This window comes from Cannabis sativa, chromosome 2 (assembly GCF_029168945.1).
Source record: "Cannabis sativa cultivar Pink pepper isolate KNU-18-1 chromosome 2, ASM2916894v1, whole genome shotgun sequence".
Taxonomy (NCBI): Eukaryota; Viridiplantae; Streptophyta; class Magnoliopsida; order Rosales; family Cannabaceae; genus Cannabis; species Cannabis sativa.
This window is the reverse complement of record NC_083602.1, coordinates 82,742,977-82,759,116: the sequence shown is the minus strand read 5'-3', so window position 1 is coordinate 82,759,116 and position 16,140 is coordinate 82,742,977. Positions and strand designations below refer to the sequence as shown.

At 37.6% G+C, this 16,140-nt stretch overlaps 1 protein-coding gene across 9 annotated transcripts in view; it reads right to left on the bottom strand.

Annotated features, from left to right (window-relative positions):
* Positions 1-1,798: 1,798 nt before the first annotated feature.
* The window catches only part of LOC115719013 (BEACH domain-containing protein B), a 40,872-nt gene continuing 26,530 nt past the window's right edge, over positions 1,799-16,140 (bottom strand). For 6 of the 9 annotated variants that reach the window (XR_009686415.1, XR_009686416.1, XR_009686414.1 and 3 more), the window contains 10 exons: positions 15,620-16,072; positions 15,166-15,212; positions 14,637-14,730; positions 6,527-6,733; positions 5,887-6,012; positions 5,415-5,783; positions 5,084-5,315; positions 3,198-3,958; positions 2,738-2,793; positions 1,799-2,299 (listed from right to left, as the gene is read on the bottom strand). Coding sequence is in view for 2 of the 9 variants with exons in the window: in XM_061110940.1 (XP_060966923.1) it covers positions 3,261-3,958; positions 5,084-5,315; positions 5,415-5,783; positions 5,887-6,012; positions 6,527-6,733; positions 14,637-14,730; positions 15,166-15,212; positions 15,620-16,072 (2,226 nt within the window). In the remaining 7 variants the exon portion in view is untranslated. Of the gene's footprint in view, positions 3,959-5,083; positions 5,316-5,414; positions 5,784-5,886; positions 6,013-6,526; positions 6,734-14,636; positions 14,731-15,165; positions 15,213-15,272; positions 15,423-15,619; positions 16,073-16,140 lie in introns of those variants that run through there. The other 3 variants (XR_009686417.1, XM_061110940.1, XM_061110941.1) reach the window with 3 other exon arrangements.

The following is a 16,140-nucleotide window of genomic DNA, read 5'->3' as shown; positions in this document are numbered from 1 at the left end:
GTCTGAAACATCTCTCTCGCTCTCTCGATCTCCTCGGCAACCCCATACAACCGTACACTGGATCTCTCAGCCTAAGGTTTGCTTCATATACCAAACTATTAGTCGCATCAGCTCTCTGGCTTTCTGCCAATTCCTACATATATATATAATTAATTATTACTTATAAGACCACAAAAAAATCATTACGAAATTAAATTAATTACCATAAGCATCTTGGAGATGTTGCTTGCACCAAAAACTTTGTGGACAGCGGCAAATTTTTGAGGTTCTCGAGGTGAAAAGTAGGGAGAAAAAGGACATTTCTCGGCACATCTTCTTCTCAAAAGCTTACAAGCAGCACAAGGTGTTATGGTGTTAAGGTCCCAGCAGCTGCTGTAAGGCAGGGGAAAAGGACCTTGTAGAGGACGAGAATGGTGAGGGAGAGGAAGGCCAAGGCGGTGACGCAGGGGAAAAGATAGGATGGTGAGCGGTGCATGATTCGGGCGGTGGGTACTAGTCCCTTTGCAAGCGGTGATTTTTTTGGGTTTAGTTTTAGGAAGAAAAGAAAGAAATAATAATAAAAAAAAAAACTCTAATCCTAGAATCAGGTGGTGAGGTCTGGGTCGTAGTGGCGATGGATCGGAAGGAAGGGAATGGTGGTGGGTGGTGCTTGGCGGCTAGGTTAGAGAGAGGAGTCGAGGTGGCTTGGGGTGATCGGAGAACTGCCGGGGTGGCTGCCGAGGAGATCGAGAGAGCGAGAGAGATGTTTCAGACGAAAAGAAAAAGAAAGAAAAGAAAAAAAAAAAAGAAAAGAAAAAAAGAAAAAAAAAAAAAGAAAAATTATTTAATTATTTATTTATATATTTTTTTTAATTTTATTTTAATTTTTAATTTTTTTAAATAATTTTTACTTGGACCATCAAAATTTTGCCACGTGTACATCGTGTCCAGTCCAACATAGCACTTAACACCTAAATGGACAGAAATCTTAAATTGCTAACAGAATATGAGTATTGGAGTTTTACCGCCCAAATTTTAGTTTTGGGTTAAGTGAAACCAAAATGAAAGTTTTTGGAGTTTTGCCGCCATTTACCCTTGTAATATTTTATTGTTATTTTAATGAACCTCCATTCTTATAAATTGGAAGCTCCTCCTCTAAACTCATTTTTTACATTCTGAAAAAACTTCGTAAGATCAAAACATCTCTTTTTAAAATTTAATTTTCTCTGACTAATTGCCTTATAATTTTCGTGAGAAATAAAAGCTCTAAATAAACGTAACTCCATTATCATTACAACACCAAGAATAAAATACTATAAAATTCTAGTCTCTTAATTACTTTCATTTCTTACTTTTGTCCTCAATCTAGCCGACGATATTAGCCAATTCTTAGCATCAACACGAATCACCCATTGAAATAAGTACTCAAATATTATCCTTCAATTTATCTTCTCTTCTCCTATTTCTTTTAGGATTTTATATTATTTTATAATAATATCACTATATTAGTAATAGTTAAAAATATTTTGACCATAAGATCCTAATGATAATTTACACATTATACTACTGTTCTAAACTGGTAAAGGATTAAAACTCCAAAGCCAAAATAGAATATAAATTAACTTATAATTAAAAAAAAATGTCATAAATTATTTGTTCATCATCTCCCTACTCTTTTGGAAATGCTATCGTTGGGTTTGGCATTGGTGGCCTTTTCAAGCATGAGTTTGTTCAAATACTCTTCTTTCTCTTGTCACCAAAAATAGTCCATTGTGGGCATCCTCATTTTTTTTTCTTAGAGAAAATGATAGTTGTATTAATCATTGAAACACATGAGATACAACAGATATAATTGAAGGTAGAATTATCATCCAGCATGACAAATGTATATCACTGCTAGAGCAAACAAGGCGGCCAAAACATAAGCCACAATAAGAGCAGATCTATTTACATACGAGAATTTTTGCCCGAAGAAAATTGGATACAATATTCTATTATCAGACAAACGAAAATGAAACTCATTAGGACGAGTATGACCTCGATTGACTCTCCATGTACAACTAATAAAATCAATTTCATAGTCAAATGTTTGTTGCAAATCAAGGAGTAAGATTAGCTTCCATTTCTTCAGTCTTGAAATTGTCCATAACAGGCTTGGAGATAACTGCAAGTACAGCCATTGCAGAGCCTCCTAGAACAACCTCAACACCAAACATTCAATTCGAGTCAAAAACGGCATCTGTGTAAAGCTTCAGCCCACTTCTTGAATAGTAAATGTGGCCGAGAAAAAGCAATGTGATGATGCTGAAATGCCATGGCTCTGAAAGAGAGTGCATTTTCTTGTTCAGTAAGAGTGAGGGTGTTGGTCAGGTTGTCAACCAGGTGTTCCAAGGAAAAAATGGGTCAACGATTCAGAGAAAAAACAATAACGTAGCAAATGGACGGCAGGACAGTGGAGATAATGAAGCAAACTGCTATAAAATATCAAGGAAAATACTCAACTGCCACAGAGCACGAAAAGATGGACAGACGTTTTTCAAAACACAAAAATATCCTCAATAAGTATTTTTAAAAAAAAAATAAAAACAGAAACAAACAAACTCAACAAAAAACGCATACATGAGGCTACACTCTTATCATAAAAAAAGCAAAGTATATGTACATAAAAACATATAACACAATCAGAAATATATACGTACATACTACATACAAGAATATAGATATAACATATTAATATTGATAATTAGCAGTTAATTACCTTTTAACCTTGAACTGCTATGAAATTAATTCTTCAAAAGTATTTCTACATGCTCCCTGCAAGAATGATTACAAGTAAGCAATCTTCGTAGAAATGCCACACTTTCGGATTCATACAGTATCAAAGGGGAAGCAGGGAAAAAAAAATTGTTTGCATGGCTACAGCACTGATTGTAGCAGAAATCGTCATATTTTCCAGTGAAACTCATCTTGTTTCTTCTTTACATTTATTTTACTATGGCCAACCATGACAAAAGTAGTGGAATTTCCAATGACACCAGCTACATTGACTTCCACAGGCCATATCTCTCTCTCCACAATTACCTTAATAATTTCATAACTTCCAAAGTAATTAACATTCTCATCCAATAGGACTTCACCAATCCCTGATAGTTAATAGTGCTAAATCTCATCAAATTCTAAAGAAAAATACAAATATTCAAGAAAAGGCTGCAGCATACCTTTTAACATCAATATCAGAGTTAGTCATTAGATCTTTTGGTACTCCAACCTGAATTGTTAATCTATCCTGCTACAGAATGTTTGGACTTAAAATTTCGAGGCACGTTGCCTAGGCGTTGTTGAGGATTTTCTATAGAGTACACAAGTAGGCTTCCATCCTTGGTTCCTGCTAAGAAGCATTCTTCTGGGGTTACTGTCAGGGACGTTATTATCTTTCCAATTCCATTATACTTTTTTATGACCTCAAGTGAATTCATGGAGCGTACAACTATCTGCCCTTGGTCTCCAGCACAGACCAGAAACTCACCACATCTACTCAGCTCAACACAGTTGAGGCGTCCATTGGATTCAGAAGAAGCAAGATGCTTACCATTTATTGAATATAAATGCAAACTGAGATCATCATCAGCATAAAACACGATTCTTCCATGCTGAGAGGCAACAAGCTTAGATAAAGCACAGTTATTGGGATGGCGTAAAGATCTTACATATCTTCCCTCCCTTAAGGTATGGAAAATACAGGTTCCATCTTTTGATCCACTGATAACTATGTCAAGCTCCATGCTAACAAACAAGCATGTGATTATATCATCATGCCCACAAAGAATATGAAACGGAGTTTCAACGATTACACAGTCTTTCCTTGGGAATTCCATCTGCGCAGTACGAAATTTCTTTTCTGCATTTCTTCCACGAACTTCCCAAACCATAACTGTGGTGTCAAAACTTCCAGTAGCAAGGACGCTTCCATCAGATGTCACTGCAGCATCATTGTTAATTTTAAACCAATAACTTGGAAGAAACAAACTGATAAAGAGTTATTTTGACTGAAATTTCCAAACATAAACACGACAAAACAAAAAGAAAAAGGGAAGGGACTTGGATATCTTTGTTTTCAGTGTAATAATATTTTAACAAAAAATGTTCTAAATTTCTCATACAATAGGAAACAGGAGATTTATTTTATTTATAGACATGTTTCAATCAATACAACTTATTTTGTAGAGTTTAAATTTTCATATAAATTTCAGATTTGCATTACTTTTTCTTTTTGGCCTTCTCCATTTTGGGGCCATCATGATAAGAAACAGAGAAGAATTCAATGCCAGCTGTATTACTTATCTCTTTAAGCATGGCAAATCGTTAAATTTTGGAAATATAGTTGGTACCTTACCCAGAAAATAACACCTCCACTATACTAGCAATGGAGGGAATTCACACCCAAGACACTTTTTTCCCTTTTAAAGAAATATATATTTATTTATGAGAAATAATTGGTTAGTGATTGTTTGTTTTTAATTACTATTTCTAGGTACTTTTATTATTTTTGGTACATAGATAAAGCGAAAATTCATTTTTTTCTTTTAAAATAATGTAGTTACAGAAGACCTTGCAAATTTTCAAGAAATTCCAAATAATTTAGCATGCTGAAACCAGTATTCAAACAGCCAAATTACACACATGTACAAATATCTGATGTCAACCTCCTAAATTATTCAGAATTTTCTAAAAAATTGCATGAGTCTGTAACTACATTATATTATACGCTTATAAAAAAAATGAAATTGCAACTTATTCATATGTACGGAAAATATTAAAAGAAGACAATTACTATTATCGTGGTACCCTTTATATATGTGTGTGTGTGTACACTAAAGACAGAATAAATTGTGGGAAAAGCAGCAGTTTCCTTCCTTTCTACGCATTGAGAAAACATTGAGTTAACCTATGCAAAAAAAGTCACAAGATAACCAACAATATGCTTGGTGTAAACCATTGCAAGGTTAGATATTTTATCCTGTTCTGCATTGCATACATCATCATTGTTTTTAGACTCTTGACTCTTGAGAAGATACTTCAACCAGTCCTTGAGTTATAAAATTACCTGCCACACAGCTGACCACATCCTTGTGCTGTCTGATGCTTTGTACCATTCTGCCATCATTCAAGGATATAACTTGGAAGCTGTTTTCCCAATTGCCACAAGAGATCAAAAAATTCTCTGATGGTGTTTGCATTGTTGCAAAGCATTGTGCTCCAAGTTCAACACTTTCAGCCAATGGGCTTCCAATTTTTCTTGAAGATAGAATATCAGAACCAACACCAAAGAAGGGATCCTGTAAATTTTTGATAGAATGTTTATCAAATGTATACCCTACAATAGGTCTGAAAGGTTTAGTAATCTATTGATACAAATATAAGAACTGAAACCCTACTTGAGAGCCCGAGAAGGTAAAATTTCCACCAGATTGCAATTGGGTTGTTAACCACATCTTAACTGACAAGGTGATCCCCTGATTAATAATGACAATATTCGAGTCTAATATATGAACATATAACACAGAAGATGGATAGCTTGTACTAGATACAATAGAGGTTAAGTTAATTGAGCCAGGTGCAAAGTAAAGAGGATGAGCAATCGGAATGGGTGGTCCCCTTCTTGGGTGTTTTTTGCGGAAGATCTGGATAGGTGTCTGACCAAAATTTGCAATTTGGTCTTCAATTGCTGATCTTTGCAAATCATCTTCCATGGTGTCTAAATCAACTGCACCTTCATAAGTTAAATAGTAGAAGACATTCCCTGCCTGTACAAGGAGACCAGAAAGTACGCCACAAATGAATGTCAACGAATTCAAAATCATAAAACAAAAAAACAGAAACAGAAAAAGACAAGATTTTAGAGGATACCTCCACTGCAGGTTTCCCACGCTGCTTGTAACCAAATACCAAATCTATCCAGTGATGAAGGTTTGAGCTAACATATTCACTTTCAAGAGCCTCTCGATTTTTACGAACAAATTCTTCAGGTGAACCCTGACAAAATAAGTACAAAATCATAAATATTTACCATTTACTATAGGGAATCTCGGCGGTTCCTTATCTATAATTAATGGTGATACCTATCACCATTTACCATGATGGCTGGTATCGTTTCAGTTTTTTTTTAGCATAAATCTGATCTTTTAGGTTTGTATGAATATATCTGATTTTTTTTTTTTTGGAAAGACAGAGGTCACTTGTCTAATGACTTCCTCCCGAATGTTATTGAGTATGAACATACATATATATGAGTTAATAAGAAATCTGGAGCAGTTTATCCAAGGGGGAGAAAAACATAATTCCTTTTATGCTCTAGGTGGTGGAAGGGGATTTGGTTGTAGAGAATAAACTGCTACATCTAAATTATAAAATTTAATGGCATTTGCATGTATCAGAAATATTTTGGACTTTGTTCAGAAAAGAATGGCATCCCATGAACACTTGGCCCAAGGAGGAAGAAAGAAAATGAATACAAAAGTTCAAATTGGTTGTGAGTAAATGCACATACCTTCGCCCAAGGAGGAAGACAAACATCACTAATCAATTCACCATCTTGTTTCACCCCTAGATGATAAGTGTTTGAGTTGACGAGAAACTCTGGCATGTAAAAAAACTCAGGTATTAACTCCTTTACATCACTTGTATTAGAAAGGCAGTTCCGATAGGTGCCCTCAATGCTTTGGAATAGCCGATCTGCATGGTCAAATTTACCACCCTGACCAAGGCACTATGTTAGATCCTTTAACCAAGAATCTTGATGCACAAAAACAAACAGAATGAAATGCAAACCAATGTAATGCACCAACAAAAGCATAAATCAATGAAGCTATCATTGGAATTGCTATAGTGTATACCCAAAATAAAATTTTAATTTTTTTTTTTTTTGAAAAAGAGAAAAGATCCTTTTGTCATTGACAGGATCCTTCCCGATAAATATTAGAAGCCTCCCTTGTGGTGGGAGAAAACCATAGTTACAGTTAATAACAAAACATGACTTCTAGGGCCAAAGTACACCCCACTTTGCCTCAGAAAAAAAGAGGAGGATAGATACAATCATCTACAACCCCTATACAATAGTTTCCCATTCTCTACACAAGTCTAAAAAGGATAGGTCCTCAAAGTGTTTAGTTCTAAAGACCCAAGTAGCTGTCCAAAATTTAATTTGCTCCCACACCTCCTCTTCTGATTTAGAAGTCCCTTCAAAAATTCTGGCATTTCTTTCTAGCCATACGGCCCAAATTGTTGCTAATATCGCTGATTTCCATAGCTTTGTTTTGCGTTTACTTCCGATTAGCTTGGATGCTATCAAATGTGATACAGACCGTGGCATGACCCAAGACAATCCAAATTCTCCCAACACGTATCGCCATACTCTTCCAATAAATTTGCATTCGAAGAACAGGTGGCCAACACTTTCTCCGCTTCCTTTGCAACATACGCACCATCCAGGGGAAATATAAAGGAAAGGCTTCCTTTTTTGGACCTTATCGTGTACATTAACTTTTTCCAAAGCCAGAAGCCATCCGAACACTTTAACTTTAGATGGAGCACAACTTTTCCATAGGGACTTCGTCCAATCCAAATCCCTAATTGATGGATTTGATACCATCCAGGAAAAAGCTGATTTACAAGAGAAGACACCAGAAGGATCTGGTCTCCAAATACGGCTATCCTCCGATATGCTCAACACTCTTACATGTTCCACTTTTTGCATCAACGAAATAAGGCTTGGTAACTCTCTATCCATTAAATTCCTTCTGAATTTGAAATTCCAGCTCTCCACCCATCCACCTGGTAATCCCTCGTCAACTATCAATTCCTTTATAGGAGTGTTCCTCCCTTCTGAAATCACTGCTAGGTCAGGGAATGCACTAACCAAAGGATAATCGTCAATCCAAACGTCTTCCCAAAATCGAATTCTATCCCCTCTTCCGAGTTTAAAATGTACCAAACCCAGAAACTCGTCATACAAATCTGAGATGTCTCTCCACGGACCTTTAGGAGATAGGCGACTTCCTTTCTTAGAGTCCCAGAGGTTATCAGCCCTACCATATCTACTGACGACCACCCTGTGCCACAATGAGTTCTGCTCTAGGGGAAATCTCCACAACCACTTCATAAGCAAGCTTTTGTTTCTTAATTCTAACCTTCCAATTCCTAATCCTCCCTCGTGTCGGGGCCTACAAACCTCATCCCAAGCCACTAGATGCTCCCCACCTGAGGACTCACTACCTTCCCATAAAAAATCTCTCATCATTTTCTCCAATGCTTTAGTTACCGACCTAGGTGCTTTAAATAGTGATAGGAAATATAAAGGAAGAGAAGATAGAACTGACTGAATGAGAGTCAACCTACCCCCTTTAGATAAGAATGCGCATTTCCATCCATCGAGTCTTTTAGCACACTTGTCCATAACTGGTTCCCAAAAACTCCATTTCCTAGGCGAGCCCCCCAAGGGCAGCCCCAGATATTGCAATGGCCAACTTCCTACTTCACATCCAATTCTCCTTGCAAGCCTTGAGACAATCTCCTCATCCATACATATTCCCAATAATTGGCTTTTGCTCAGGTTAATCTTTAGTCCAGATATAGCACAAAAAGCTTCTACAACCCTCAACAATTTGTGTAACGATTGTTCATTCTCCACAAAAAATATTGTATCATCTGCGAACTGAAGGTGACTAACTTGGACTCTCTCCTTTCCTACCAAGAAACCGGAAATATTACCGGTGCTGACAGCCTTATTCGTCATTCTCCCCAGCACATCCACAACCAGTGTAAATAGGAAGGGCGAAAGTGGATCACCTTGTCTGAGTCCTCGCGACCCGGAAAACTTTCCCCTTGGTGCTCCGTTGATGAAGACTGAGAATGATGTAGATGATATACACCCTTTGATCCATTTCCTCCAAATCTCTCCAAAGCCTTTCTTGCCCAAAACTACGTCCACGAACTCCCATTCGACTTGGTCATAAGCTTTTTCAAAATCAATCTTAAATACCAAGCCACTTCGACCTCTACTTCTATAGTCTTCTACTGTCTCATTAGCAATGAGAACTGAGTCTAGTATTTGTCGACCCTCAACAAAAGCCGACTGAGTTTCAAGGATAGTCTCCCCCATCACGCCCCTGAGTCGAATAGAGAGCATCTTGGCAATAATCTTGTAAACACTTGTTATCAGACTGATTGGTCTGTAATCTCTAACCCTGCAACTGCCCAGCTTCTTAGGAATTAGGCAAATGAAAGTTTCGTTGATGCTTCCTTGAATACTGCCATCTCTTTCAAACGACTTAACCACTTTCATCAAATCTTCTTTGATTACCTCCCATTGAGACTGAAACAAAGCCAAACTGAACCCATCCGGGCCCGGGGCTTTACTGCCTTCACAACTGAAAACTGCCTCTCTGACTTCGCTCTCAACAAACGGTCTCTCTAAGTGCCTAGCAGAGTCATCTGGTATTGCGTGCCAGTCTATTCCTTCAATGCTATTACCCGCTCTTCTTTCAGAAGTATACAAACTTGAGAAAAAAGAAATTATCTCCTTGACTATTTCTTCCTTCTCCTCAAGAAATGATCCATCTTCTCTTTCAATTCTGGAGATTGTGTTCCTAGATTTCCTTGCATTCAACAAATTGTGGAAGAATCTTGAATTTGCATCGCCTTCCTTCACCCATTTACATTTTGATTTCATCCAAACACCTCTTTCTTCTTCAAAGACCAATTGCTGCCATTCTTTTTTGATTGCCCTTCTCTCCTCCATTAATGATTGGTTCCACTCATCGGAGGCTTCCAAACTATCCAGAAGCATCAATCTTCTTTCCATTGCAATTTTGATCACGTGCTTATTGCCATATGTCTTTTTACTCCATTCCTTAATGTTTCCTTTGACTTCCCTCAATTTACTCATAAACTTAGTACCCTCCCAACCGGCTCCTACAACCTTCTGCCACCAACTCTCAAAACTCTTAGAGAATGTGTTGTGCTCCAACCATTGATTATCAAAACGAAAAGGACTATGTCCCCAGGATGGGGGATTCGAATCAAGTACAACTGGACTGTGATCCGAAACAATCCTGACTAGCATCTCTTGCCTCACAAAAGTGAACGCATTACTCCAATTGTTGGTGAAGAAAAATCTGTCCAGTTTGCAGCAAATAGGCTTATTTCGAAAGTTCGACCAAGTAAATTTTCCATTATCCAGCTTTGGGTCCATTAGCTTCAATTCTCGCACCAATTGATCAAACATCTTCATACTCTTAGTCCAAGAGTTACTATTTAGTTTCTCTTGCACCCTCCTAACCACATTAAAATCCCCTCCTAGACACCACATATCACCACAGATAGCACTTAGCCCAGCCAACTCATCCCAAAATGCTACCCTGTCTTTATACGAACATGGACCATATACTCCAGAGAACCACCACGGTCTTCGACCTTCTGCTTCAATTAAAACTGAGATGGAAAATTCACCGACCAATGACTCCAAAACATTGATACTTCTAGTATCCCATATCAACAACGTACCTCCTGATCTTCCTATGGCCGGCAACAGAATCCATGCTTTAAACCGGGATCTCCAAATACTACCAATGAACTTTCTGTCAACGGATGCCTTCTTCACTTCTTGTAACACCACCAAATCCGGATTCACCTTACTTAGTGTAGCTTTGATTGCCTTTCTCTTCATCTTGTCTCCACTTCCTCTAACATTCCAAGTTAAAATTCTCATAATGATCTTTTTGGAAGCCCCTCTCTTTTCTGACCTTTCTCATAATTTATGTTAAAAGTCAAGTTTTTGAGTTCTCTACTGCTCTTCCTTCCACTCTTGAGGCACTGACTCTTTTGATGCTCTTCATTCTCTTTAAGTATTAGATTCATGCCCATTTCCGCCATGGATTCAACTAGCTCCGATTTCGAAAACAACAAAGTATTCCTCTCTTCTGGATCAACCACTTCCATTCTTTCTTGTTCCGCAACTAGCTCATGAGGCTCTAAGTCACCTTTGAATCGATCCTCCTCTTGCCAAAGTTCCTTGATATGACACAAAGTATCTTCATCTTCTTCTTCTTCATCATTTTCTTCTTCAGTTCCGGAATCATCTTCCTCCTCCGAATTGTCATCTTCTGAGCTGAATTCAATAACTTCTTCCACTCTTGGGTCTTCATCCTTATCCAACTCATCAAGGTGATCTTCCCCGAAAATCTGCTCACTTCCAACATCGCTGCCATAAGAAAAGAATTTTCTTTTTCTGATGTAAACTTTCAGCTTCTTTTTACTAATTGTTTCCTCCCCAAGTAGGCCTTGTTCCGTTGCTTGTAATACTGAGTTTGCAACAATTTTCTCTTTAACATTGAAGTCTTCCCACAAACTAATAGCTGCATTTTTAAATTCTTCTCTTCTCTTCGGTCTGACTGCCTTGAGGATGCCTTCAAAAATTAAATTTAGTTTCTTCAGGGCAGCTGTTGTTTGACAAAATGAGGGTACCCGATCAGCCTTTTGGTCCAATAGAATAGTATATGGGCCCAAATGTTTATACTTAAGATGGCCCATGTCACTTCTCAGCATCTCCACACCCACTGAATGGGCAAACTTCACAAGCGGCCCACTTGAATTCTGGTCCAACCTGTCTTTTGACCCCTCACACTCCAAGTAATTAATTTTGGGCCTCTCCCCTTCATAAACTCGGCCCACCTTAAATAAATTACTTTCCTGGCCCAATTTATTAACAATATTTTCTTCAAAACTTTGCCACATGTACTTTAAATTGATAAAGGTACTAGGTATTAAAAATGATCTCACACGTGGCCCTTCTAGGTCCCTCATCAGCCGCCTAAACACCTTTTGAATAAATATCACATCCCTAGATTTCTAAGATTTCATTTTGGAAATTCCAACCGCCTCCATACCATTAATTTGCGCGTGTACATCAGTATCGATACCCACAAAATCCTCTCTGCCCGTTGAGTCCTTCCCTGTCAGAGCACCGATCACCATACTTCCTGGAATGACTGAGTTCTCCACTCCAACTCCGGTCACCATAGCCACCGATTTCGCCACCAATAATTTCTCAGGAAGATTCGTTTCAGCTTCTTTGTTACTGTCGATGTCGTTCGTGTCCCAGCCAACCGTCTCGAAGTCGACTCCTCCAGAAACCTCATCGCTGCCAGCCAACTCCACAGGTTCTGGTTCGACTTCTAGCGAGCAGGCGGCTTCATCCTTCTCGAAACCTGACACCCTTCCTAGCTCTTGATTCCTCTCTTCTTCTCCGACTTCTTCATGATGTCCAGGGTCCCTCTCATCTTCGATCCTCCTTCCTATTTCAAAATCTTGATGCCAACATGTATTAAAAAAACCACTGAACTTGTATCCCAAATCATTAAGCTTAAAGAGTTCTAGCTTAAAAACAGATTTTTCAGACTCTAATGACAAGGATTCTGGCACAAAACCATTGTTATCCCCCTCAAGTTTGATCCTCAAATGATGGAGAAAGTTCATTTCTGCTGTATCTTTCCCAACATCTAACAATCCCCCACACAAAGCTCCAATCTTTCGAAATACCTTCATGTTCCATATATTCAAAGGTAAGCCTTTGACACCAATCCAAGAGCCACGGCATTCAACTTTGATGTCCCTATTTTGCTCCTCTACTGACCATCTCTTGAAGGAGACTTTGGTATCTCCTGTTCCCGGAATACTCCAAATGCCTTTCTCCAAAAAATACACTACTTCGGTCTCATCTCTGCACCAAATGATGGTTCGATCATCAAACATTTGGCTCACTTGCAGTTTTCTACCCAACTCTCTTGAAAGATTATAAAAGATGCAGCTCCACGATAACCCGCTATTATCTCTAAACATGATAACCGCCTTCTTCCAATCTTTTCCATCTTGTTTTGCTTGCATAAACTCATGGAAATTCCTCTGTTTCATTCTTCTAAGCGGGAAATCATTTTTTGGTCTGAAACTTCCATTTGCTTTAGGTAAAAAATCCCAAGATCCCAGCCCTTTATTCTTCCAGTTAGAAAATTCCACAGGGGCCTTATTAGCAGTAACAAGCTTTTTGACAGCACCATTCTCTACCTGAGAATTCTGATTGGTCATTGGTCTCCATGGCTCCTTCACTACATTTGCCCACGATCTCTGGTTCAACAATCTTCCATTACTTGTGTATGCTTTCTGTGGAGCTCTAATCTCGTTATCAAATGCTTGCTCTCTCTTCATAGTGCTGTTGAGACACCTTAAAAATTCCGACCAACCATTTGCCTTCTCTTCTTCAGGTATTATGACTGTTTTCATCATATTGTTCTTAAGCACTGAAATCTTCAAAAAGCTTCCTTTTGTGTTCAAGAAGTACTCCACGAGATAACAGCTAGAACTGTTTCGAAACGATCGTTTGAAACTGACCCTTCGCCTTTCCTCTTTCTGCTGGACTTCCTTCACTGTCTCGATGATCCAATCCACAGCATCAATCGTTACAGCAACCTCATACCCAAAATGTCTAGTTCTTTCACAAATGCGGACCGAGCCACCATCACAAGTCAAAGTGATCATGAACACCTTGTGCTTAGTGTGGAAACTCCAATATTTTCGGATTTTCGGATTATAATTCGAAGCAGTACCATTTTTCCAGTCAAAACCAGTGGGGTATTGACCTTTTTTCTTCCCAAAACCAGTGGGGTTTTGGTGCTTTCCATGGCCAGAAGGACCATGGAACCCCCTCGTGTGCATGGCACAGTTCTCAATCAGAGGAGAGAGAAGAGAGAAAAAAAGTATGCACCCTTACCTATTTTGACATAGTATACTATATCCAGAATTTTATACCCACATTCCCAACCTTATATATTTCCGATAATTCGAAAACAGAGGAAGATTACAAGTACAAGAAAAGGTGTGGTTCATAACAAGTATACAGAATAATAAAATTTTAATTTTTTCAGTATCCTGTGTTGATGTTATGAGTTAAATTGTGTGGCATTGTCGGTTCATTTTGTAAGAGTTCAGATATTTCTATCTCGAAATGGTTGAGAGAAAGGAATTTTGTTAAGTAATTTATATATTTTGCTTCTTTTAAAGACTTAACGTTACATTTTTGTTACTTCCGTCAGTATCATTCCGTCAACTGATGGACTAATTATGTTGGCATGTGTTAGCATATTATTGGTCCAAGTCAATTACTTAATTAATAAGAAAAACAAGAATCATATTTTAATTTTTTTAAAGAAAAACAGATTTTTAATAAATAAATAATATTAACTAATAAATGTTGTTTAGTTTTTTTTCTAAAAAAAATTAGAATTATATAACAAACCTTTTATTGAATATATGAGATGGACTACTAATATGCTGACACATGTGAGCTTATCAGTTTTAATAAGACTTGATGCAGATTGGTAATGACGAAAGTAACATGAAATTAACATTAGGTATTTAATCGGACAAAGAAGAAAAATGGTATATGAGTGTATCAAACCGAAAATATTATGTATTTACGCCTCAAATGCTCAACTAAAAAATGATTGATCATCTTTCTCCTTTTTCTTCGCACCCCAAGATTGATCATCTTTTCAAGCATTGGGGGCAGTAAGAGAATTAGAAACAACATCAAATGTTTCTTAACATACCTGCAAGTTCCTGTGAAGAGAAGTAAAAGGCTCCAATCGAAGAAGATAATAAAGTACAATTCCCATGCTTGAGTAATGAGACCCGTAGTAGAAACTGCATAAGTGAATAATAGCTGTTAGAAAAGGAATATTTTTTTGAAAAAAGGAGAGAAGAGGGCCAAAGTCTTTGGCCCCCAACCCCATTATGAATAAAAACCCTCTCTTGTGGCAGAAAAAAACCGTGGTTACAAAGTAAAACTAAATTCCAAAACTTGTAACAACTCTAGGTACCCTAAAAACAAACCACTGCCTCATAAAGTTGATTAAAACAATCAACCCCCTAGAACGCACATACACAACCAGATCTCTCACAGTGGAAGAAAACACAAGGCAGCTGTAAAAATCTTACAGCAATGTTCTCCATTCTCTAATTAAGTCTAAAAATGAAACACTTTCAAAATGCTTAGTCTTGTACACCCAAGACTGTTAGAAAAGGAATATTAAGGAATCAATAAAACCAATTCATCCCCAAAAATGGGCTAGGTATTACCTGGGTATATCTGGATCAGAGAAACTACGATATCTCTCTTCAAACACCTGTAAAATGTAAATCATTCACCATTAAGATATTTTAATTAACTTAAAGAGTCCGTGAACTCCTTTGAAGGGGACCCTTTCCAGTATATTTCTTCAGGATGGTGTGTTTTGTGTCTAAAAATAACTAAAAGAGTGAGACAATAATTGTTGATAAATTGAAGGTTTCCATTTTCTTCGTGGCATAGGATCTTAACCGAGAACGGAGCAATCCTGAAAATTTACAGGATTAGTGTCCATGGATATTTCAGGCAGGAAAACAAAAAGGTTGGTAGTAGCTGTTATGGAAGTTTGGTGGTCTATCCGGAGTGAAAGGGTTTTGGAGGATAAAGAAACTGATGCGGAGTTTCTCTAGGATAAAATTAAACATTGTGTGCTATTACAATTTGAAAATAGAAAATAAAACAAACCTCAAACCGTTTTGAATCCAATGCTCCAACTGGCTTTGAGAGATCCCGGAAGGTTGATGATTTGTTAAAATCAAGAATTTCTGAAGAGTAATCAGCTAAGATCCAGGGGAAAACAGGATATTGTGTTAGATCATTATAAGATCTTCCTGCCAGTGTATTGAGAATCATTAGATATTCAAAGTTTGTTATATCCCTTTTTCTCCATCTTTCTCTCGCAATATCTGCCATCACCAGTGCTACACGTCTATCAACAAATGAAATAACACCACTCTTGTCCCTACCACTTCCCTTTGGGAACAAATATTCATTTCTAGTGGCAACTATCAAGGTTCCAACATCTTTTGCGTCCTTAAGTGATGCAAAATTAAAAAATACGGGAGCAACTGAATCACTGAAGAATATTTCTATAGCAGTGTATCTTAGCAAGTACCGAGTCCAGTGAACAGCTTTTATCTTCGAACAGTCATAAGAACACATGCCACAAAAAGAAAAATGCAAAACATCAGACAATATACAAGATT